At 36.7% G+C, this 24,888-nt stretch overlaps 2 protein-coding genes and 1 long non-coding RNA gene across 7 annotated transcripts in view; 2 read left to right on the top strand and 1 right to left on the bottom strand.

The window, feature by feature from the left end:
• Positions 1-2: 2 nt before the first annotated feature.
• The window catches only part of LOC136786237 (1-phosphatidylinositol 4,5-bisphosphate phosphodiesterase epsilon-1-like), a 103,153-nt gene continuing 78,267 nt past the window's right edge, over positions 3-24,888 (top strand). For 3 of the 4 annotated variants that reach the window (XM_066747853.1, XM_066747854.1, XM_066747851.1), the window contains exons 1-3: positions 3-152; positions 13,250-13,301; positions 20,600-20,661. The gene's annotated coding sequence lies outside the window, so the exon portion shown is untranslated. The remainder of the gene's footprint in view (positions 153-13,249; positions 13,302-20,599; positions 20,662-24,888) is intronic. The other variant, XM_066747852.1, reaches the window with a different exon arrangement.
• Positions 5,072-5,969, bottom strand: LOC136785802 (uncharacterized). Of its 2 annotated transcripts, none has more exons than XR_010824707.1 (3): positions 5,791-5,969; positions 5,565-5,708; positions 5,072-5,474 (listed from the first exon to the last, which is right to left on the bottom strand). It is a non-coding gene; the product is annotated as an uncharacterized lncRNA (long non-coding RNA). The 2 variants fall into 2 exon arrangements; XR_010824708.1 differs by having other exon boundaries at positions 5,611-5,708.
• On the top strand, positions 16,902-17,312 carry LOC136784625 (histone H3). Its single transcript, XM_066745440.1, has one exon. It carries the CDS (start codon positions 16,902-16,904, stop codon positions 17,310-17,312), a length of 411 nt encoding a protein of 136 aa, XP_066601537.1.

Raw genomic sequence — 24,888 nt, 5'->3', positions numbered from 1 at the left:
TGGGAAAGAGGGAGGGAGGGAGGGAGAGAGAGAGAGAGAGAGAGAGAGTCAACATTATGGAGGAAGAAAGCTCGCGAAAGCTTGCTGCTAGATATAAGTGAGGAAAGAAAAAAACTGGACAAGAAGTGAAAGCTGCTCGACGCGGATATAGTGTGAGTAGCCAGTGTATTAGTTGTGTTTTTTTTGCAGCTGGATATATGAGTATGCGAGGCATGAGTTTTGCAAGCTGTCTGCTGTGGTGGTGTGAGCTCGGTGAGCTTCGCTTCACGCAACGCGAGAGTCGTTGATTATCCTCGCGATGCGTACGAAGTTTGGCGAAACTCTGGCTGTGCGACAAGAGCTTTTCCACTTGGTTATGCGGGAAGGTATTTTCGTGTTGCATGAAAAGAGCTCGAAACTCCGTCGATTATCTGAATAATGAAACTAGTGCAAGATGACGAAGGATCAGCGAAAAAATGGCAATCGGGTGCAAAAGAAAAACTCGCAGTCTTCGACTGTTCTTATTGCCAGGCCAATTAGTGCTTTAATATATCAAAATGTCAAGCTGAAAAATTTCCTAACGAAAAGGTGTTCCAGGCTGGAGATAATATTTCACCGAGCATTTAGAAATTCCGTTGAATTTTTAGTATTCGTCTATAACGTCAAGGTATTTTTGTGAGGAGGCAACCTTTCAAACTAGCAAATGCTTATATATATGGAAAATTCATGAAGTAGTAGTAGTGTGTACATGTGTAATTTAAAAATTCTAGTATCGTTGAAGAAGGACGGGCGTACAAATAATTAAATGAGAGTTTTAATTAAGGGTCGTGTAATTCTGGAATAATTTAAGTGCGAAAGGGCCTGAATTCAAAGTATATATATATGCGGAAGCGTTTAGTCCGACAAGTTATACATGTATGTGTACATGATCGAATGTTTTTCCTCTGCTTTACGCTTTTGGAAAAATACAATTTTAAAAATTATTTTCCCTACGTTCATTTAGCTAAATAGAAATTGTGTTGCTTAAGGTCAGTGTGAAGAATTCGCCACAATATTAAATCACAAGGGAGTCTATCTCTGTGTTTCAGCAGCAACAAAATAAAGAGGAGCAAACGCAATTAAAACTTCATCAGTTACGAGTATTTAAAAAAACTTTTTTCACCGTCCAAGAATTTAATCAAATCAATGAAATTAATCTAGTTTCTAGCCATATCAGTGACTCCCTTGAATTGATTAGAACCGAGCGAAAGCTCGTCCTCTTTGTAGTAGAAGATATTCTTTTTTTTTTCATTTGGAAGGAATAATTATGCTATAAAATTAACGATGGATAATTGGTAGAGGAAAGTGGAGTTTTAAAGGAAAATACATAAGTGGTTATACATAAGCTAGACGATATAAAGAACAGGCACATTATAGATAAGAAGTGGATTGTCGCATTATGAGACTCGGCTCGAGGTTGAATGTGAGAATTTAGCAGTGAAATAGAGTATATATAATCTGGCTGAACAGGAGACTGTGGGTTTTTCTATTTTTATTCTCGATTATAACGATGAGTTGACGGGTTATGCAAGTCCCCGGATGATCTAAAAGGCTCGCCATTCGGTTCTTATTTTTAAATTCATGCAGCTCTCGCGAGCTAGCGAGCGAGCATTTCAATCGTATTTGTGAAGGGCGCGAGGGAAAATAGTCCATTTTTCAAAGGAGGCGCTGAACTTTCGTAGCTTTATGGGCTGTCGAGATTTTTCTGGCAAGCGCGAGAATCAGGAAGGTTAAGGATGACAAATATTTACGACTGGGGAAGCTCCTCGTCGATGAAAGCTTCAAAGCTTCGAAGCTTCAAATAATTGTGCCAAGATGCTGCCCGAGCAGCACTTGGCTAGCCAATTTCAAAACTCTTCCTACGTACCTACCATTCGGCCTTGTATCGCTTATCAATCTTCAGCAACTTTTTAATTATACTTTTCCTACCTCTCGCAATATATCCATTGGAAATATCTTGCAGAGCAGAGACCTTTCGAACATTCGATGTTATCCGCATTTGTTGCAAACTATAGTTAAAGTACTGAACAAACAATGTAAAACTAAGATCTTACGTTAACTCTTATAAATACGATCGGTGAAGTATTTTTTTTTAATTGCGCAAATTCTCCTTGCCAATTTTTGTTGGGGAAAACTTCGATAAGCCTTTTCGTTATAAGCTTCATAAAACGCTTGAGATGCTTTCTTGATGAATGCTAGGCAATTTAAAATATTCTCATCTCTTCAGCAAGGCGAAGCTGCATTTTTCGCTTTCAGTGTATTGTAATTTCAAAAATTTCCAGTTCACTTCGTAGTTAACTAATGAACCCAATTTACACATTTAAGAAGAATTTCAAATATGCTTGGTTTTTCAACACACTTTTCTACCAGATGCTCTACCAAACTTACTGCACAGTCTCCTATAACGCTATTTTCCAAGGAATGTAAAATATTTTTCGTCGCTCCAGAAAACTTGGTTTCGTATCCTCTCCTGCGGCAGCTGCTTAAAGTCTTATGGGAATAGCATTGAGCACACTTCCTCATCGATATAGTATATATGTATACCAAGATAGACTGTTCGAAGACACACGATTATTTAATAAATTTTCTCAATTTATGTATACTTGTAAGAGTACTTCTCTCGTACTTATATAACTGTTAATCTTGTAATAATTAATAGCAATTAAATTTGTAGTACACTATTGAATAAATTAAAATTTACTATTCAGTGTAATATAATTCTCGAAGGACAAGAAGCAGATCTCTTTTCTACGACAAGATTAAAAGCATATGTTTTGAACTAAAACTCGGATCAGGTTTGTTAGGTTTTAGGAGGATTCATGCTCTGCGTCGGATAAATATTAGCTATATAACCGGGTTAGTCCAAATTCATTTTTATCTCTTAAAAAATCGATACATAAAGCCTCCATTAGGCAGGATACTCTCGCCGAGGCTATTGGGCAGATGCTACCAACAGTTTCAGTTATCAAAGCATTTTTAGACAAATAATCTATTAAAGGCATATGTATACGTATATAGCTTTCTACGTTATGTTATAATATTATCATTTATATATATAACTATAAATTATATGCTATTCATATACTTATAGCTATCACATCTTGCTTAACTAATTTATTTGTACGTTTCTAACGACTCGAGAAAAATATGATCGCAATGAACGTTTCATAAAAGTCACCTACGTAAACTCGATCGATAAATCTAACGAGAACGTAGTTTAAATGCAACGAGCATTGTCGCGCTACCGTTTCGATGTGATCTACGTTCAGTGGCCTGACGCTTCGAAAATTCATTCGCCCATATATTTTCCATCGAAGCTTCGGCCAACCCTATACCTACGTACACCTCCGACGCGACGCCCTCGTGTCTATTTTTCGACCTTTTCCAATATTTCTAACCGGTTGCATAGAAAATATTGCTCTATGTTTTGAAGAATGGAAGTAAAAGCCTATATATGCACGTTGAATTAGATACGTGTTTTTTCATACCAAAGTCTTCCTGATAGTCTAACAAATGCATGCACCACGTCTGTTAATTTGTGATTTTTTGTTACGATTAGAATCAAAGAGAAATTGAGGAAAATAGTGATTGAGTTAGAGGTAATTTTTAAAAGACTAGGTTTTTTTTCAATAAAAGGGAAGCTGTGGGGTCAGAGGTGATGAATAGACCACAGGTATCAGCGTTTGTTTCTCGAAAAGCGAAGGGTATCTCTTTTGGGAGAATCAAGTAGGCAGACATTGAAGGGGCAAAGGAGCGTAAGAAATACGAGTTGGCCGGCCGGCAAAGGGACGATCAATCTGACAAACGATCTTCCTTCAAGTATCGTTTTGGCCGTCAGCATCGTCGAACGCGAATGGCGCGGGCGGTGCGGTAAATTTTTTGCCCTTTCGGACATTTCAGAGCTGAGTTTTCACAGCGAACTGACCGTTATCCTTATTAGCTAAAAATACATCAAAACTCTGAGAAACTCTCGTTCCATTAGCAGAAATTTGAGATTTCATTTTGCCATTTAGCTTTGCTTAATCCAGTCGAGCGTTCTTTCAGCCCTTACTTTTTACTACATTGCACAAAATCAAGAATCAACATCCGCGTTGCTACCATCAGATCCTGTCTGCGAGTTTGTCTGTGTCTCTCCCTCTTCGGCTGATTACTTCACTTCCAATCCAATCGAAGTAATGGAGTTTTACCAAATTGACAGCCTGATATTTCCGTATAGCTTTTCCTAAACCAATAACTGCATATAAGTAGATAATCACAGTTGAAACAGAGATAGTCGTATCTTCCAGTTGAAAATAGGCGATCAGTGGATCGAATAAATTTTCTACGATATTTTATCTTCATTATAAAAGAGAAATTATATCATTCAAACGATACTATAATATTTAACTAAGAAAATAATATAAAAACCATCTGTGTAGTGAAAATTTATTGTCAATATTGAATGAGAAGAGAAAAATGTTTAGTTTTATAGGAGCTAAGAATATAATTATAATAGTGTGAAAATTGTATGCTGAATACCGTGCAGAGTTTTCTCATTACACACTATATTACCTCGAATTATCGACCAGCGTACCGAGGATAAGAAATCCTTTTTATTTTGTACTTCTTCTTTTTCTAAATTTTTATCCAGTATTTCATAATCATTTCAATCTCCTTCGAGCATTGATCACTGTTGTTCTCTCATAAGTAAACCATCCACAAAAAAGTACCTCTATTTTTTACTGCCATTATTTATCATTCTGATTTATATCTTAATTTAGAGAAAAGCTGGGCAATTAATTTTGATGGCAATTTTTGCGAATTGAAGCTCGTAAAGTGATTTGGTGGTTAAATCCATTAAATGAGAGTTATAGTTTAATGCATGACAGACAACAGATACTAACAGGCTCATTATTAACGAGCAGCGCGAAGCAAACAGTAGAACACTGGTCTGCTGTATCGCTTTGTAAAATACCGTTACGCGCAATTAACGTTTGTCGCAGCAGCGCAACAGCAATTACGTGCTTTTTTGATTGAAAATTTGAAAAAGGCCATATAATACCACATATTCATGCCATTGTACGAATGATAAAAAATACTATTATTATATACATGAGTTAACGTTACTTTTCATTTTTATAAATGCTTCCAAAAACAATTGAATGTATAGGATTTATATACAGATAACTTATTGCTTGAAACTTTACATATCTATTGATATAGCATGCACTTACGTAAATTTGATAGAAGCAAGCAAATTGAAAACATACTGAACGACATTTCGAAATGGCTCTTACGTCGATCGATGTGTGATACCGACAAATAACTCAATCGACAATAAAAACCAATTACCATGGCTAATACGTTTCGATCGAGATTCCGGCATTCTCCTACGGCTGGCAAAACAAACAGCTTTTGTCATCGTAGAAGAGCTTTCGTTGCGGTGCTTTCCATTTTCTTAGAGCTATCCCCTTTCCCTGCAATATACGTTACATATTATATATGTACGAGCATGCAGGATTTTTAAAAACAATTTATTCAGTGTAGCATTTGTTTATAATAATTACATAATTGCATAAATAATGACACAAAACCGTATTGAAGAAATCTTACGGTAACTTGTGCTGTACAAATCGCAGGTGACATACTATTTTGCCTATTCGGAATCTTATTTTTCTAAATTTTAACGGCACAGTTGTAAGTGATTTCACCTGTTAAACAGAAATTTAACATAACGAGTATTATTTCATCAAAATATGATATACAAGCAGTATACCTGTGCTATTTACTCACCATTTGCCTAACAGTTGCTATACACTTTCGGTACTCTTTATTTTCTGCTTTAGCATTGACACTGATAAAACATAAACTACCAATCAATAGAACAATTAATATGGTCGCCTTCATAACGACTGTTCCATGCGAAGGAAATACGTGAAATGACTAAATATTGAGATAGCGCATGGACGATTTTATATGAAACCGCAGTATATATAAATACTTCAATAAAATATTATATTCTTGGCTATTTTATTGCTCGTTAAATAAATATCAATGTTACAATTTGATAGAAGGAAAGAAAAGGAAAAATTGTCAAGCGAAACTAAATATTTTATCATGGGGCGAACACACATCTATAACACGTGTCTTTTCAAACACGTGATATTAGTGCAAATAATGTAGGTTAAAGCGATAAACATTTATATATTAGGAAAATGTGGTCTTGGCGTTTCTGGAATGTATTTCTGATAAACGTCTTTGAATTATTTCCTGAAGGGTATTTGAATTGGTTAGTTGTACGAGATAGAATATAAGGTGAGTTGGAAGACGAATTTATCATGAATCAATGACGAATAGTCCCGGCCAAGTTCGGCAGTTGCTTGTTTTCGTCAGTTACTCCAATGATGCCGAGCGATAAATGGTCCTCCCTGTACCCGTTTCCTGCGGGCATGCTCCAGATTTCACTCTCCGCACATTCCATCCATCGATTCCGCCTTCCTCTCTTCATCTCCCCCTAAACCAACCCAAATCTGCGCAGAACACTTCGCTTCAAATTTGGCCAATGAAAATAAGTAACTAATTACTACCTATTTATGGTAGAAACAGTACATATAAACTGGAAACTCTGTCTCGTAGTAACAAGTAGTTTTGAAGACAGAGGGAAGTTTTAGGTGAGGATTTAAGACTGGAGCTTTTGCTTATATATATATATATATATATCGACCGAGATACCGTGGTTGAAGCTATGGCCCAAGTGGCAATGGTATTCGAAGTATCCGAATACCCTACCATTGGGTGCAGGCTCCGCCTATCTCGCGTATCTCATTTACCAGACCGAGAAGTAGGTTAACCATAATCGAATTTAAATTTTACCTTAGCACTATTATTGTTCTTATCGCCAACTTCTCACTAGTTTATTCCAAGTCTTCGTAATTTATTCTCCAAGCTCCTCTACACTAACCTTTAAAAATAAAAATAAAAAAAACCTGATGGGATTTTCATGGAATCCATGTACATTTTTAACCATCCAAGCATGATCTTCGTTAGTGAAAAGAGGAAATCAAGTAATGTCAGAGAGCACATTTTGGTCGTACGAGTGATATGAAAGGCTCACATTTTAAAAGGTCAGGCCATTTTGTTCAACTGGCATGGTAGAACTGTATATATACGATAAAATGTTTTAACTCACTCGGGGGCTTTATTTATCTTTTTCATTTGTCGATTTCCATTGAAAGATATATATATATATATATATATATACTGCTAAATTCGAATATAGGGACGAGGAAATTTGATTCCAGCCAGCGTAAGTGGTACCGATTTGCATTGACCTAAAATAGAAAAAGTATTTTGGAGCGGACTGCTTTTTCTGCGTGCCTCGGGGCATTACAGCAAAATCTTATTACGTACAGATCCAGAGTAGACGTAGCGTTCTCCGAGGCGGCTCAAGACATTCTCAAACACAGCGGGATCTTTCCTGTTTGCTGGCTGTTATTGATGGAGAGGGTATTACCTTGGGTGTAGTATCGATAGAAAAGAACGAAAGACGTAGAAGAAGTAATAACATGAGAGAAAGAGAGAAAGAGAGAAAGAGAGAAAGAGAGAAGAGAGAGAAAGAGAGAAAGAGAGAAAGAGAGAAAGAGAGAAAGAGAGAGAGAGAGAAAGAGAGAGAGAGAGAGAGAGAGAAAATGAGTATGTACATGAGTATGGATATGAGAGAGAAAGAAAGAAATGCCATCACTCTAGAACTTATTGGATCAGTAGCTTCCAAGACCTGGGAGGAACTTTGACTGGCTCGACTCCTCACCTACACGTCTCTCTACATCTTTTGCCAAATGGCCTCTGATATTTCCACGAATTCTGCATTTCCTCCCCCATAATCAAAGATCCCAAAATATTCACTATGAAAGTCTATGCGAAAAATGATCGACGGATACTGAATTCCTTATACTTGTGTACACACGTGTACTGTTTTCTTTCCTGTGTGTGGGAGTCTATATGTATATATGTGTGTGTGTGTGTATACTTTATTCGAAACATAATCGCGGAAGCTTTGGGCATAAGGTAGGTAGAGGGTATATCGTGGTACAATTAAGAGGGCCACGCGTCGGTGCACGATGCGCAAAGTCATAATTCGTGGCAAAATGAGTCGTATCAAGTGCTTGACGTCCTCCTCGGAATTTTGCAACAACTTGTTGCTTCAACGTATACAACTGAGCGGGCGATTAAGTGTTAACTGCAACGAGAGATATAGCATAGTATAATCGCTGCTTAAGTTCCGGTAGTGTGCCATCGCGCAGCCATAAATATATCGCGTGTTGTATAGCAATGGCTAAAATATGTCAGGCTCTCTTTACATTTTTCACCCACCGCTAGCACCGCTTTATGCCCAATGCTCTCGCCATCGTAAACTCCACATCCAACGACTTTTCACTTGGATTTTATCGCCAGGCAAATTATCCTCCTATACACACACACACATATATATATATATATATAGTTTATGTACTCAGAATTGCACGAAATGCGTGCTCCGGTTTATCGGTTTATCAAAAATTTCACGTTTGATCAGAGCTCGGTGAACTTTATGGGTCTGTCTATATATATATATATAGATATTAAAAACGTATGAGTATACGATAAAAACTGTGAACCATGTATTATATTTGTCAATACCATTGTAGAAATATTTCACACGACTTGAGGGAAATTTGGTGAATTAATATATAACTGTATACACATATATATATGGTATAATACATAGAGTAAAAGGCGAGGCATTTAAGACGCCCCAGAACGTGGATGCACGAAAACGCGTATCTCTTTAAATATAAAAGATACTCAATTTTTGCATAGAACCTTTTCGAAGCCTCTTGTTATTTGCTTTCAGAAAGGTCGTATGTGAAAATTGAATATCTCTCATACTTAAAAAGATACGCGTCTTTTTGTATCTATGCTCTGCATGGGGCGGCTTGAGTGCCTCACCCTGATAAAAATCCATTTATCTACGTTACTCAAAGAGATATAAATTTTTTACGCAAGATCTCTTTGAATACGAATGAAAGTGAACTTAAAAAAGATCTTATGCCAAAAATTGGCACCCCCCATAGTTAATAAGATAATATTTTCCTACGCCTGTGCTTGCTTTGTGTCTCGGGCGCCATGCTAGGTATCTCACATATCAAATTATTCTTCAGTATCATGATAGAATTGAACAGAAGCTTTCATCATGTGCATAATTCGAAATATCGCTATATGTATTTTTATAACGTTACTGCATTGCCGCGTGGCGCGTCGTGGCATTAACGTAACTATATTGATAAGGGTAAAAAAACTTCAATTTTCAATCATCAAGGACAGCCTCCCTTAAGGAGGCGTTATTATTTTGTTTTATACAGTCTCGTGCTGTCTCTTTTTATGTTTGTTGTATATATATACTTATAATACACACAGTATAGCGAAAAACCTTTCTACGCAGCTTTTACGATCCATTTCATGCAAGTCGTTGATGGTTCGTGGTTCGCAGAACGGATAATCTTGGGAAAATCTTTGACCTAGATAAGGTTTGAAATGCGACACACATGCAAGTTTGGAGATTGAGCCGCGGTCACCTACCGAGAGAGAGAGAGAGAGAGAGAGAGAGAGAGAGAGCAACAAGCCGACCAAGTTACCCGATTAAATTTCCTAAATATTCATGGCATCTTCCCTCTGGTGAGCGACAAGAGCGTCGCGGCGCGGCGTCGTGGCTACTATAAATATTACATCTGAACCTAGCAGGGCTAGCAGAGACCCAGCTTAAGGGACGCATATGGTTATTCTCCAGTGGCCTCTTTCAAATATCATTTATAACAAAATCTTGTTATTCCTAATAAGCTCCCCGTCCTAATTCTCCCTAATGCAATCTTTACTTTTAGCGTTAGTCTGCTGTACTACTACCACCATTTGCTTATTTATACGTATACTAACCCAATTTGCCTAGCCGCGGTTAATCAAGTCCATTCCCTGTAGTTAAAAACAAAAATATCTCTTCTATTGCGGTCCACATGCAGTAATCCTTCTTTATTTTACCCTGTATAATATTCTATTTTTCATTGCTCAGCAAGCTGGTCAAATCTACAGGAATTGAAATACATATATATAGGTTTTAAGGAAGGTTAAGACTGTTTGATTTTCTATTTTCTATTTTCATAAGCAACGTAACATAAGCTAATACCGATTGGTATTCAAAGCTCCATTATGGAATTCCGATAAACAAACGTTCGTACTTACGTAGTCGGTTCTCGATTCCCGAGAAATATTCATCTGCCTTCTGGGCTCTTCATCGATTTCTGATAGGTTGATTGGTGGCCGATATTGATTATACCATCGAAACCTTAATTTAACCATTGAATAAAATAAATCAACCATTTACGTAGGTATTGTTTTTCGTAGTAGACAACAATATATATATATATATATATACATGCAGTTCTAAAACTATATATATGTATATACCGAGATTCAGAAATCACTAATTATTGATAGATGATTTTATATCATGACTTTAGTCGTTAGGTTACGTTATTGAAGTTAGGAGGAGATAAAAGGGATTCTGCAACGAGCGAGCGGGTACATACTTGACAAACAGGCAACAAAGAGCTTACGTTTCATCTACTTTCATATAACTATAACCGTATAACTCGATTAAACTTCCTCCATAATTCGATTCTGATTTCGATCCGCAATTGAAACGAGCAGGTCACTATATATATATATCTATGCTATGTTGGAGAGACTTTTCGTTAACAAACTTCAAATCAGTTCAATTTACTTACATTTGCCATAATCTTAATTATACTAATAATATATATCTGTGCGACAAACTTGGTGAGGTAAATCGAGATTGCCAACACTAAGCAAAGCTTATTTCGGCCAAGCAGTTTAAACAAAAGAAAATGCGCTTAACATTTAGGCGACAATGTTTCGAAGCTGTAATTATCAAAGGTTCTCCGTTGTTCTAATTATCAGATAACGTAGAGTGTGAAGGGCTGACGATGAGGTTAGGTAGGCGGGAATATTGCGGATCGCCTAGTGTCCAACGAGCAACGTGCGAACCAACCGAGGGAAATGGAGCTGGGATTGAAGTGAGATAGGGCCATTATAAGGGACAAAGGGATTTAGTTCTCTGTTCTGAACTTGTAAACTCTGCAGCCACCCATGCACCGATGCAGCTTTTAATCTTTCAGCAAATAATAAACATTGCACGTGCATCAGCAGCTTTTCCTACAATTCTGCGTAAGTTGGAAGCCTCGATCGTTTCTCCAAGTACATTGCAGAATTCACCGAATTTACCGGAAGTGTTTCTTCGCAAGAATAGCCAAACAGCGAAATTGCATAAACAATTCGCCCTGCCCCGACAATTTCCACTACGAAATTCCACCTAACTACAAATGCTAATTATATAATTAAGCGCGGCGTGCAGTATCGTTTCAATGAGTAGAGACCCTAGCTACTATCGAAAATGCTATTATTTATACTAGAATTTCGATACTCAAGTACACTGGTTAATGATTAAATGTCTTCTCCTGAAAATCTCTCTGTGACGCTACGTATTAATAATTTTGTTATCATTTACCTCCGTAGGCCTCGTTCTACTATTGTCTGATCTACTATATACATAGAACGAATTATTATAATAGCTCTCAATGTCTCTGAAATCATAGAATTTATTCATTATTTTCCTGAAACGATAATTAATTCCCTACTTAGGTCTCAAGTATTCTTAATTTAGGTGAATTATGATTCATTTGATCAACATTTACTATTATTAGCAATCAGATATTTACTCAGTAGAACCAAATGGCTCTTTGATTTCGTTAATTTATTCACTTTTCTGATTAATGTTCGTTGATATTTCTTTTCGACCATAGTAAAAGAATTAAATGCAATATCGCGGATATGGTTTTACTACGTTTCGTGCTATCTTTACATAATTTTTGTCATTCGTCGCGGAACAAGAAGAATCTTTCCTTGCGCGTTTCTTATAGTTTTATTGTTAGCGTCGTCCCATTTTACAGAACGTCGATCTCTCTCTCTCTCTCCCTACCTCACCCTACCTTATTTCCACTCACGAGATTCGATTTTCCGCTGGATCTCACATCCCACCTCTCGTGTTAAGGAGAATGACAAAAAAACAGATTAAACCTTTTCAAAGCCCCATTTTAACCACATAACGTACCCCAAGCCGTTTTTTCTTCCAAATGAGAGTTCTCCCAGCGCGCATGCGCACGCGCGATTAATCCTACTGCTGATTTAATAAGTTATGTTACTCGGTGCAATTTATCTGGCTAATTCTGTTCATACATCTGATACATTTCGCCGTAATTCTTCTACTTCACAAATGATTAACAATGTGAAATGATAAAGGAAAAATAATAATGGAAACTAATTTTTGTTATAAACAATTATAGATTTATTATTGCGAAATTAATGTGAAACATATTAAATTAATATTTGTTTTTGGTGTATCGATATTACACTGGGCGAAAAAATTAGTACTCTTAAATAAAGGGACAAATTTATAGAGGATTACTATGATGTATATATTTGAGATAAAAACGTACAAGCAAAATAAAATAAACGTTAAAAAGACATGCATTTCGTATTTAGCGGAAGAAAAGTTTATAAAATATTAACGCTAAGCCTTTTTGTAAACATATTTAAAAGCTATTGCAATATTTAGCGTCCACCAGATAAAACGAGCCCGAGGCCTTCGACACAAAATTCTGTTTAACTTCGTAACCCGAAGAGATATAAATATTTTGTAAAAAACCTTTTTCAAGCGTCGCGCTTCCTTCGATTTGCTCTTATCCTTCTCTCAGGGTCTTTTATAAAAAATTGAAGTTTCTTTTAGTTATAATGACATATAGAATTTAATGTTCATGGTCTGAATTGTTTTATTTGGCAAACCCTGTATACTTCAACGTCAATCAGCCAAAGTCATTGATGCCATGATGTTAAAGTTACAGATGCATCTGACAGCTTGATAAATTGTTTCGATCCAATAATATTGGATAACGATTTTTATTTAATTAATAGATAATTTCTATTAAATAAGTAATAATCTGTGATACTATATAAGAACCTCTGAATATGGTAAAATTCTAGTTAATAAGTTATTCTATATTATAAATCAACTTGTTAGATGTAAAATGAAATAGTTGTGACTTTGTAAGTAATAAATCTGGCATTAATTAAACAATTTTTGTTGCAGGTTTCACTATGATCCGTATTGTATAGATACCATGAGGGATTATCCAGATTAGGTGAGTTCTGGCTTGAAGCCATTGTATATACCTTTTCCCTTTTGGATATCACAAGGATAAATTTCAGCCTAGAAAACTTTCCCAATTCTGCAAAGATTTTCTGAATAAAAATATTTAGGCATTTTTCAATTTATAAATATAAATATATTTGACAAAGATGTGATTATTTCAATAAATTTATTTATACATTCGTTGAATATGGAATTGAATAAGGTAAATTATAGCTGGGAGTAAATGGAGTTGACGAACTTGGAATTCTTGAAAGATTGTATTAATAAAGAAAAGAGTAGGATGAAAAAGTAAAAGGGCTGATGGAAAGCGAGCGAGCGAGGAGAAAATCAAATCGGAGTCATGGCAACCAGTCTAGCGGTCGCGGAACAATACAAGACCGATAGCGGCATCATCATAGCACCTAATGGCACTATATGACAAAGGAAATTGGCTGGCGAGTGCGTGTCGGATAAAGTAAATCGAATGATGAACTATGTACCGCGTAAATTGAGCGACTAACTTTCCATTGAAAGGATCTTTTCCTTCTCCGTGTCTCCAATCAATATACCGAGGCCAGAATTATTGCTCCCTCTCGCATTCATTGATTTTCCATTTTCACGAAAAATTGTGTTACTTCTGAGGCAGGGAATTTTAAAATTCGTTTATTTAGAGTGGAGATAAAAAAGAAAAAAGAATGCTAGTGCAATTGGAGATTATTTTAAAACTGCAAGAATGCTTGAGGTTTGTATAGGGTTTTCATGTTTTCCAGCTTTACCACGAGCCTTTCTCTACTTTTTTCCATGCAAAAAGACTTTAATAATCCTGACTGATCAAAATGATTCTCGACCTTATACTTCCTCATGCAACCCAGCCACGTGCCTTTCTGCAGCATTCAGAGGAAAATCAGTAGAGAGCACGCGGGGCTAATTTTCGTCAGTTTCTTTTTCTGTTAATCCAGCAACAAAATGACAGCTCCAGCCTTTTACCCGGACACAATATTTCTCTTAATGATAATAGCTCGAGAAGATTTTCCAATACATGCATGCAGATACAAAGTAACTTGTAACCTTTCCTAGCCCCTAACAAGCCCCCATTAGACCATTTGAATTTCGACGATAAAAACTCTTCCTTCATATCACTAAGGTATATATATATATATATATATACTTTCCAATTCTTGGATTTTATTCAAGACTGTTAATAAGCCATCGACAATAAGTCAGAAATAATGAATAGATAAAATATTCCATGTTTGTATATAATACTATAATAACATTTCTTCTTTTCTCGCAACAGATAATTCTTCTAAAATATAATTTACACACGATTAATTCAGCAATATGTTAAACTTGGTCTGATACTCATCAGTCTTCGCCTATTAAGTCAATTTATTTGGTGGTAAAGGAATACATATTCGGTTGATAGAAGCATATATATAGTTGTATATGTAAATTGATTGTACACGTGGTTGCAGGAGGTCGTTGAAGTTGCATTGCAGGATGTTAAGGTAGGAAGGTGTGTGGGTGAGAGAGGTGGAGCAGGAAGGAGAAAGGAAAACTCCGGAAAGTTGTCGGCTCCCGTCGCTGCTGCGGCATTAATTGCTCCTGATGTAGCGCTAATTAAAATTCGCTCCGAGCGTACTGACTCCTATGCCCCCTTCCCCCTTCCCCTTTCCCATCCACCTCTATTCCATCCAACACACCCTTATATACTTGCCTCCATGCACCGTCACCACTCCACGCTTTTCCTCACCGACAATTCCAAGCTCCTCGCGAGATTTTCATTCAGCTTACTTTCTGGCTCGCATTACTTCGGAAAACTCTTTACTTTCCTGTCCAAGCCAGGAATTCCGATTAACTCTATCGAAAATCCATTGGCCATTATTATCATTCCTTAATTAAGTCTTCGGTGTCCGTTAGAGATGCGCTACTCTCATAAGATTTTGTTCCTCTTTCAACCAAGTGATTTGATTGGAGTCAATTGATTGAAAACGACATTCGTTTTTCCAAACATAGACGATATAGGAACACGATATCAATGTAGTTTCTCGATGGGAAGTAAATTTAAAAGAAAAATAAAAACAAAACCAGAAACATAACAAGTAACACCATATATATGTATCTATTGTTATGCAAAGTGTATCTTATAGAATCTTCTATAATTTTTACAACGTAGAAGAAGTGGGTGCTATCAATTCGGGAACCAGTTACACGTGGATCGTGATGGGGTGTATCACGGGAGAGATTTGAGGACTTGGATGTAATCAGTGTTGCTTGGAGTCGTAAAGGGCGTGGTTATTGTCACGGATTTTGCATCGTGGCTCTTTAGAAGAAACAATGGCGTTTGAACTAAGAAGTGACAGGTGGGAAGAGGGCGCTTCGTAAAATCACGCCTGTCTTTCCGTTTCCTCTAATTTTTTACTTTTCAAATCCCTCCTGCAACTTATCTTTAAAACGATGGAAATACAGCCGCGATAGCTGTTAACTTGAAGAAATTATCGCGGTCCGTAAAAATATGAAGTCTAACAAAAACTGCTTCTTACGATAACACCGCTATGTATTGAGTTATCGGGAAAGTCACAATATATATATTTTATTATAAAATGAGATTGAAGAAAGTGTCTCAAGACTTTTTTCAAAACCTATACCAACTAGATTATACAATTTGCAGCAGAGAATTTTTAACTATTTTAGGATAGAGAAACGCTTAAAAAATTGTAAAACTTAACAAAGAAATGCTCGTAAGTTTGAAATTTTTTTACGAATTACCAAAACTTTTTCAAATTTTTAAAAAGCCGCTTTACGAGTATCGCAGTGTTGGCATGCTAAAAATCGGATTTATCGGTGTAGTATATCACACGAAAGTCAAGATTTATGCGTGCTCGGTTTTTAATAAGTTGACTAAAGTTTGAATTGCTTTGTCCGGGGTGTTCGTGCGTGCGTGCATCAAATACACTCTTTAAAACTCGTGAAAGGGGATGAAGTTCTTGACCGTGTTGAGAATATTGCGGACATAGCCGAGGGGCGAACAAGAAGATTCCGATAGTGCCCGAAGGCCAACAATCGCTTTTCGAGAGAAAAACTTTCTCCCAGTCCTCAGAAAGTAGTACGCTGCTACTTTTCCCCCGTTTTCTTCCCCTCTAACACTGCACTATCCCCATTTCTACGAATTATTGCCAAAGTCAGTTAAGGGGAAACTTGGATGACCCGATATATTCTTGAAATATAAGTAAAACAATGATTAATTGTTAAATCGATTTTCTTCTCGCAAAGCACTGCAGTACCTCACATATAGACAGTTAGAAGATACAAGGATGAACCGAAGTATGTAAAAGCAGGCGAAGCAAGCAAAGCAGCTGTGATCGTTAGATTGATGAAGCAGCAGATGCTGAAACGGTTGAGCCCTATAACGCGATTGGCCGAGAAAGGGCCTGGCTGAAATTGCCCCTCCATGAGTCCATGGACCAATGGTATTACAGGGCCCGAACGGTCGAACCAAGAGACCTTTAAATAGAGGTTTCCAGCTGCTCCGAAAGGCATTCGCTGTTCTGTGACTCGAGTCGCTGTTTCTTCGAATATACTTGGATATTTGTCGCTAACACTTTAAAGGATGGCTCGTACCAAGCAAACCGCTCGTAAATCTACCGGAGGAAAGGCTCCTCGTAAACAGCTGGCAACCAAGGCAGCCAGGAAGAGCGCACCAGCTACCGGCGGTGTTAAGAAACCACATCGATACAGGCCAGGAACTGTAGCACTTCGTGAAATTCGTCGTTACCAGAAATCCACAGAGTTGCTTATTCGTAAACTGCCCTTCCAGCGTTTGGTACGTGAAATTGCTCAGGATTTCAAGACTGACCTGCGATTCCAGAGCTCGGCTGTGATGGCCCTCCAGGAAGCCAGTGAGGCCTATTTGGTCGGATTATTCGAGGACACCAACTTGTGTGCTATTCATGCCAAGAGAGTAACTATCATGCCTAAGGATATCCAATTGGCTCGTCGAATTCGTGGAGAGCGTGCTTAAACTCTCTCTCTCTCTTTCTCTCTATCTCTCGCTTTCTACTATAGAGCTAGCACTGTAATTTTAAAAACCGGTCCTTTTCAGGACCAACAAGTTGATTTTACGTGGACGCTGCAATAGCACATTTATCTTTCCTTTTTTTCGAGTAAAAAATTCAACTATCTGGCTATAAATATTATATAGAGAAATAAATAAGAAAATAAAACAATTATATCCTGTAAGTAAGTGCAGAATTTAACATTTATATTTGATTCGACACACAAATTGGGTCAATATATTCGTAAATTATACAGTATAATGCGCGCTGCTGAATATTTCAGTAAAATTTAACAGGGAACGCACTATTCCCACAGCTGCAGATAGCCTGTGACGGTTACTGCCATTGTATTGAGGAAACAATACGTGTACACTTACACGTTAACGGAAGCCTAGGTATTCCCTTTCAAGTTTCGACATGACCGTGGTCCGTAGTCCGTGTCCCTTTTGCGTATCCTTTACCATCTGCCTCGTGGAATACATTTTCTAACGTTCTAAGCGCCAATGCGCCATGTGTATGCAATGGACTACCATTATAACTTTCGTCTACTCTTTATATCGTACTTTAAAGAGAAAATTATATGGCGAAATTACATTGCTTAATTAACGAATAAAGAAATCTCGAGTCCAGTAGCCACTCCCTGCTAGCTTTATTTTACTTTTTTTATTCTTTCCAACTTTAGCTAAATTAGCATGAGTGGGCGTCTTTCAGAGTAGTTGCGGAGAGCTTTGAATCAACGCCCACACACAAGTCATGTAACGATGTATGTATACATATATACATATGGTGGGTATATGTATATTATATTTTACATACGCGATGCTGCGTATTCAGCTTCGGAGTTCAAAATATCACAAGTCATCGTAAGCGCAAATTAGTCTTTCTAGGACTTCGTTTTATTAATTATATTCCACTTCGTGATTGCACTTTGTCAGGGAGATTCTGAATTTCTAACCAAAGATTAAAGTTTGTACAAGCATTTCAGTTCACAAATTTAAACCATATTATTGCTATAATTTAAATTAATGGTCTCTATAAGAAAGCCACAGATATATATGTGTTATGTAAAAATATTCTCCTAATGTAATTAAAGAGAAGCAATAAAAAATAATTCAAATATCTCTGACGAGATTAAATTTCATTTTTCATCATGAATGTAGTAGTAAAAATGTAGTCGCACCTCTTTATAATTCATATCATATGAGTAATGCTACTTTAGGAAGTAATTTGGCCAAATTTACTTTTTAATCAGTATCTAACATTTTAAAAATTGTTTTCCTAAAGTTAATTATATTCATTCCATGGAAATGTAACATTAAATAAGTACAAAGCTAAAATAAGGAAAAGACTTGTGCACATATCCATTATTTTTAACATTTCAAAGTTGCTCACTAACTTACAATTTTATTTAAACATTAAAGTATTAGTTTCAAGTATAACTGGAATGTCAGCACAAATAGTTATATGTATTTTCTCCAACTAATTCTAAATAGTACACCTGTTTAAATAATCACGGCGCCATATTTCACTTGGCGTGTTTAAACAGAAACTTGCACAAGTCTCACACTGCTTCTCTACTATTACGTAATAATTTACTTCAAGTTTAAATACTTTTTTTAGGATAAAATATTATATTAATTGAAAAATATTGCTGATTATTGTAAAATGCTATATAGATGAGCAACGTATTTCAAGGTAATGAGTTTTTCGAGAAATTCAAGCAGTTTATCACAGTTTTCTAGAAATACATTTGCTGTTAAAGAAAAGTGGTGAAGTTTTGTAAAAAATTAATTACTAAATAAGTAGAATGAAAAAGAATTGGTGGGAGGGGTGGGGAAAGGGGGAGGGGTAGTTGGAGGAATGGGAAAGGAAGGAAGAGAGAGCCAATATGGTAATTTCTAACGTGTTTTTGAAGCTAGATATGAAAAATGTGTAATTAAAACCTCTAACAAATCACATTAAGGTGTAAATAATAGAGTAGGTTTTCATTTCAAAATGTGACAACTCATATATTACTCTTAAATTCACGAAACTGCATAATTTTCATCGCTATATTTACTTTCATTATTCTCTAAATTAGCTATATCGATCATTTATCCCAGATTCTCTAATTCCTCGCGTAGACCCTATTAGGGCCAGCGAGCCCCCCCCCCCCCCTCCCCTATTAAATCCTACACATTAACTTCTTAACTCATATGTTTCCACAATAAATATTAATTTTATGTCGAATTAATGTTGAATTGAAAGGAAATCTATATATCGAAAATTGTATGACATATGTATATGTACGTGAATAGCTCACGTGAGCGTGAGCAACTCCAAATTCTTAAATAAAGCATGTATATTGAAATAATGTTATATAATTTAATTGTGCGAGTTAACTTAACACATGTTGTGCAGAAGAGCACAGGTTTAAATATGGACATGCATGTATGTGTTACGGAGCAATGAAACGCGTGGATAGCAATATACAGACGCATTGACGATTCCCGAACAATAGAATTTATATGCGAGGCAACGGACTTTGTGTCAAATATACGTGCAATTGTACATGTCTTATTCGCGTCAGTGAACGAATAAATGTAACTTATTGGTGAGTGTGGGTGTAATACGGGGGTGTGTGTATGCTGTGTGAGTGAAATTGCGGAGATACGTTCACGTAGCTTATACATGTATATATATACTACATGGGTGTGTATATGTATACCAGGTGCAATTGGGTAAACTGGCCCGGGGTTATGTGCCTGCTGGAATTGCGGTTAGCTCGATCGAACTTTAAAGATTTCGAGCCGGGTCAAGCGTAGGTACCTACCGTCACGTATTTTCACCACGTTCTCTTCTTCCAGTTTTTCAAGAAACCTCGAAAATTCAACACCTGACGCCAGCTTTATTCCATCGCATTTCATTTCTTATTTCTCTCCTTTTTTTTTTCGTCATTTATGGTGCGTTCGATTACACATAACAATTGGCAGTTTTCCTAAACGATAATTATGGCTTCGTTTAATTTATATTCTAAAAGAGAAGGTTTAGCAACTGCTGCTACAAATGCTGTAATAGATTCCGAGACGTGCGCAAGGTTTTTATTATTAGTGTCGGTTCGGTTCAGGGAACGCGTAATGGTCAAGTGGTAAAATCGTTACCGACTCTGAAAAAAGTTGCTATTTCCGCTTTCGAAAAATACGAAAGCAAGAAAACTAGCTGCTGCATTTTTCTCACAAGATATTTCTGACCTGTGAATTTCCTTTTGTTGCAGAAGAAATGGGAGCCCCGGAACTGTGAACGAGATCGTTCTCGGACTTTCCTCCACTAGTTTCGGTAAGTCCTCATCCTTTTCACCAACTCCCAAGCGCGAATTCACAAAGGAGATTTCCTTACAAGAATTTCATATCGGATCCTATTTGAAATTTATCTACGCGTATTTACCAGAATCTTTAGCTTCGTAGCTTATTGAAAGAGTGGATTACGAATCTTCAGGGATATAGTATTGGACTAGAGCGATTGCTTACAAAAGTATATTAACAAAGAATAGAGGAATCCTGATTGTATATACATAGATATATGATCAAATTTTATATATATATATATATATTGGATATTTATGGAGTTGTACCTATACAAAAGTGAAATAAAAATTCATTTTATTCCATGAAAATCGTACGTTTCGCAAGTAGGAGTGATTATATATACTGATCGCTACTTTTCCAATAAACAAAGGGTTGGAGGGGTTAATTGAACAAAATACTTGAAAAAATAATTACACTGTTTGATGTTTTCTCGTCAAGTGTATTCGTTACGCTGACCAAATAGGTTTGTGGTTGATTCAAGTGGCAAAGTTTCATTCTGGATGAAACAGTATATCACGGGCTTCGCCGACTGTCTGATATATTGGTTGGCTACACCACTTAAACAGCCAATTTCAACTCATGTCTTGAATCTGGGGAGAGCTCTATACCATTTCTCGTATGATTTTTATATGCTGCTAGTGCATCATGCTAGTACAATAATGCCCTTTACCAATAAACTAGATAGACAAAGAAATTGACGAAGAAACTGCACTTTATAGAAGCGTCATACTATCTTGGAATAAAAAGTAGCAAATTTTCCCTCTCAAACGAAATTCATCTACTTTCTCTTAAGGTTTTTCTCTCCTCCTTTCGTTCCTATCTTTCTCTCACCGGATTACACGAACATGACTGGATTCAAAATTTTAATCAATATATAATTACACTTCTTTTTTTATGAAATACCTATACGATCAAATTGATTATTTTGAAGTGTGTATTAATTTGTTTATCAAAAATAAAAGTTGCTTTTGCCATATATATTTCTGTTCAATAAATGACGAGCAATTGCCGAGTAATGACTGAAATTTTGCATCTCCTATGCATAATTGATTTCGTCTAGAAATACGACAATATTCCGTTCCCTTTGTTGCTTTCTACAACGTCTGCATAGTTGCTGCTGTTTTTACACCTCTTCCCCATAAAATTGAACAGTAAAGTTCAATGATGCATCAAGAAAGGCAGAATGCGTTGGTTTGCAAATACGGAGCAATTTTTTTATTCCCGTACAAATTCGTACTAGTCTTATTGCGAGCATGTACGTAGTAAAACTTGTTTATTGCCATACATCCATGGCAGTATTATCGATCGGCCAATCATATTCGACACGCGTTTACCGTAACGCTATAAACCACTGTCCACTTGACCCTATTTATCGCTATATCGTTTCTCAACGTCTTATGAAAATTGTCTCTCGAAGCTATACCATAAATCTCTAAAAGTAATTGAAAAATAGTATGTTATACTCTATAACAATAGACACACTTATTACTACTAAAATTCACATAATTCCTATATTATTACGCCTTATTTACACGAATATTATATGTATACACATTGACGCTTTCACGCATAACATATTCCCATTGGAATTTCCTTCTAAATTATATATATTGAAGTTTCTATGAATATTTTTAAAAATGAGTCAGGAGCACGAATCTTAATTAAATAACTATCACGTTTCGTGAATCTCATTGGCTAGTGTTAAACCATGTAATAACCGAAGCGGTAGAATTTTACGAGTATGGCGATGTCCACCGAGATCAATTGTTATCGCAAGACGGGAGATTTCTTACTGAGCTATGATCCACTTTGAAACGATGCGGGCGTCACTATCTCTGATAGTGAATCTTAATATTCGTCATTGGATCAAAGCAAATTAAGAAGCTATTTCAGAAGTTACATAATGGATATTGCTTGATTTGACGCGATATTCAGTAATGATACAAAATCGCTCGAGGAATGGAGGATATCTTGGATTTTTATGTGAATGAAGATTTTGATAGTCAGCAAGTTCAAATGGCTTAAAGTCGTGTACAGGCGGTTAGGGTGGGTTAGGTATCACTTAAATCGCCCTGAGACGCTAGAGCGCTATTGATTCGTTCAAGTTAGGGAGAGCAGAAAGAGGGATAGAGGGAGACGAATCGCGCGCGTTGTCTCAATATGCATTCCTCTCCATCCCTTCAATTTATACAAAATTAAATTCTTTCTCTTTTTTTAACAAACTTTACTTATTGACACTATAATTAATTGATACGATTAACCTAATCTGCATTACAAGGCTATAGAATTGTTAGTATAAATAAAAATATATAAAGCTGATGGATCTATCAAAAAAGTATAAGATATATATATACGATTATTCGTAAAGATCGAGTCGAATATTCCGAAACGAAGATGAATGCTCGTGATCGAATGAGATAAGCAAGAAGATAAGTGAAAAGTAACATGTGCTTTGACCTTTGGAGCGAGCGAGAGAGAGAGAGAGAGAGAGACGGTGGATACAAGAGTGGTAGGAGAGGGGATAGGAATGGCTAGATCCGGGTAGCTGTCAACTGAAGTTTATAAAGTAAGCAAGTGACTCGGGCTCCGAAAAATCAGGATAAATAGCAAGCGATGGCCTTGCAGGAAGAAAATTACCTCGGGACGAAGGAAAGATTGAAAACTCGATTCTTTCTTCATAAGTTCTTTTTAGGGTATAAAAAGTACTTATTCCTTTTCCATGTCAGCATCAATTTTTGCGACAACTTTTTATACTTGAACCTTTTCATATGGGGAGCTGCAATTCGAGTATAGTCCTCAATACTTGCGTGCTCCTTGGCGATATTTCTTTGGCTGGCACGAGGGCGAAATAACGGAAAATTCCGAGTTAAGAAAAGCACGTTAGTAGCTAGATAAAGTACAGTGCATCAATATAAATGTTTCGAAATTGCTAGGCAAGGAGCTGTCGCTGGTGAGAGATCTGGTAAACGGGGGGGGGGGGGGGGGGAGTAAAGGAACTGAACATTCGAAGCATAGTGTATGGTATAGCAGCACACGTAACTGGAACGACACGTAATACGGTGGAAGCTTTTCGTATTTTAAAGCTCGGCTTTCATACCGCTTATATATTCATGCATGAACTTATACAAATGAACATTGTTCCGATGACCGAGCTTCCAAGTTATTCCCCCCCCCTTATGTGTCTCATAGGAATCCCAAGTAGTCGAGGGACAAAACTACCTTTTATTCTTGTCACTCCTCATCCAATATGATCGATCAATGAACTCTCTTTGAAAATCTTTCAAGCACACTGCTTTTCATCAATCTCTCTTTTTTATCGGATCCCTCAAGGTTTGAAAAATCCTTGGACGGTGAAATTCTGTTTTCTCAAGCTTCGTAAGAACAATAAGGGTGAACAATATGGCCGAGGAAGGAAATTTTATTGGTACAGTCGGAGGTATTCTTAGGGGATTGTGAAATCCGCGTAGTTGAAAAATGCAGACGAACGAGGACGAGGAAAAATTCTCGACGTCAAGCAACGAGGCGACGCGACGCTTGGCGTCGCCAAACACGTCCTCCTTCGTTTCTGCTTGGTTTCGTCGCGAATTTACGTTCCACTCGAGCTACTGATATGCGCCTGTCACGAGCAGCCAGAAACTCGCAGAAGAGAGCTAGCCTTGTGCCACCCGGTATATACGTGAAATCACGTTTCACATACTATATATATATATATATATATATATATATAGACGGATATACCACTGATGTTCTTCGTCTCGCTCCTCGAAATTGGACACTGAACAAGAAATCCACGAGGACGTCAACAAGTTCAATCGGTCAAAGAAACACCTATCGCATTACACCGATTCGTTTGACTTTCATCAATTTCAAATGAGACTGCAGAAAGGGAGGTAGGTCTAAACGAAGAATATAAAGAAAGATATTAAGAGAGAATATCTGCAATAGGGATATAGATATGAATAACGAATCGAAGTTCTTCGTAAAGCCTTTTCGTGTTGCTATATATATAGGGAAAAATGGTCTAAAGCAGATCATTCAATGTTAACGGATCAAGAGAAAACTGTAACTATATATATATATATATATATATACTGACTTTAATAATTTGATTGTTGAAACTTTTATAAAATTCGTATTCTCCAACTAAATGTGCAATTAATTTAAATCCGTATTACATATTGGACTAACACATAGCCAC

This window comes from Prorops nasuta, unplaced genomic scaffold, assembly GCF_024137725.1.
Source record: "Prorops nasuta isolate Cenicafe-Biocafe unplaced genomic scaffold, Cenicafe_Pnas_1.2 PNAS00003, whole genome shotgun sequence".
Taxonomy (NCBI): Eukaryota; Metazoa; Arthropoda; class Insecta; order Hymenoptera; family Bethylidae; genus Prorops; species Prorops nasuta.
The sequence above is the reverse complement of the archived record's forward strand: the minus strand, read 5'-3'. Positions and strand labels throughout refer to the sequence as shown.

What these genes read in the sequence shown, in the direction of transcription:
- LOC136784625 (XM_066745440.1), top strand. Translation starts at nt 16,902, where the DNA reads ATGGCTCGTACCAAGCAAACCGCTCGTAAATCTACCGGAGGAAAGGCT.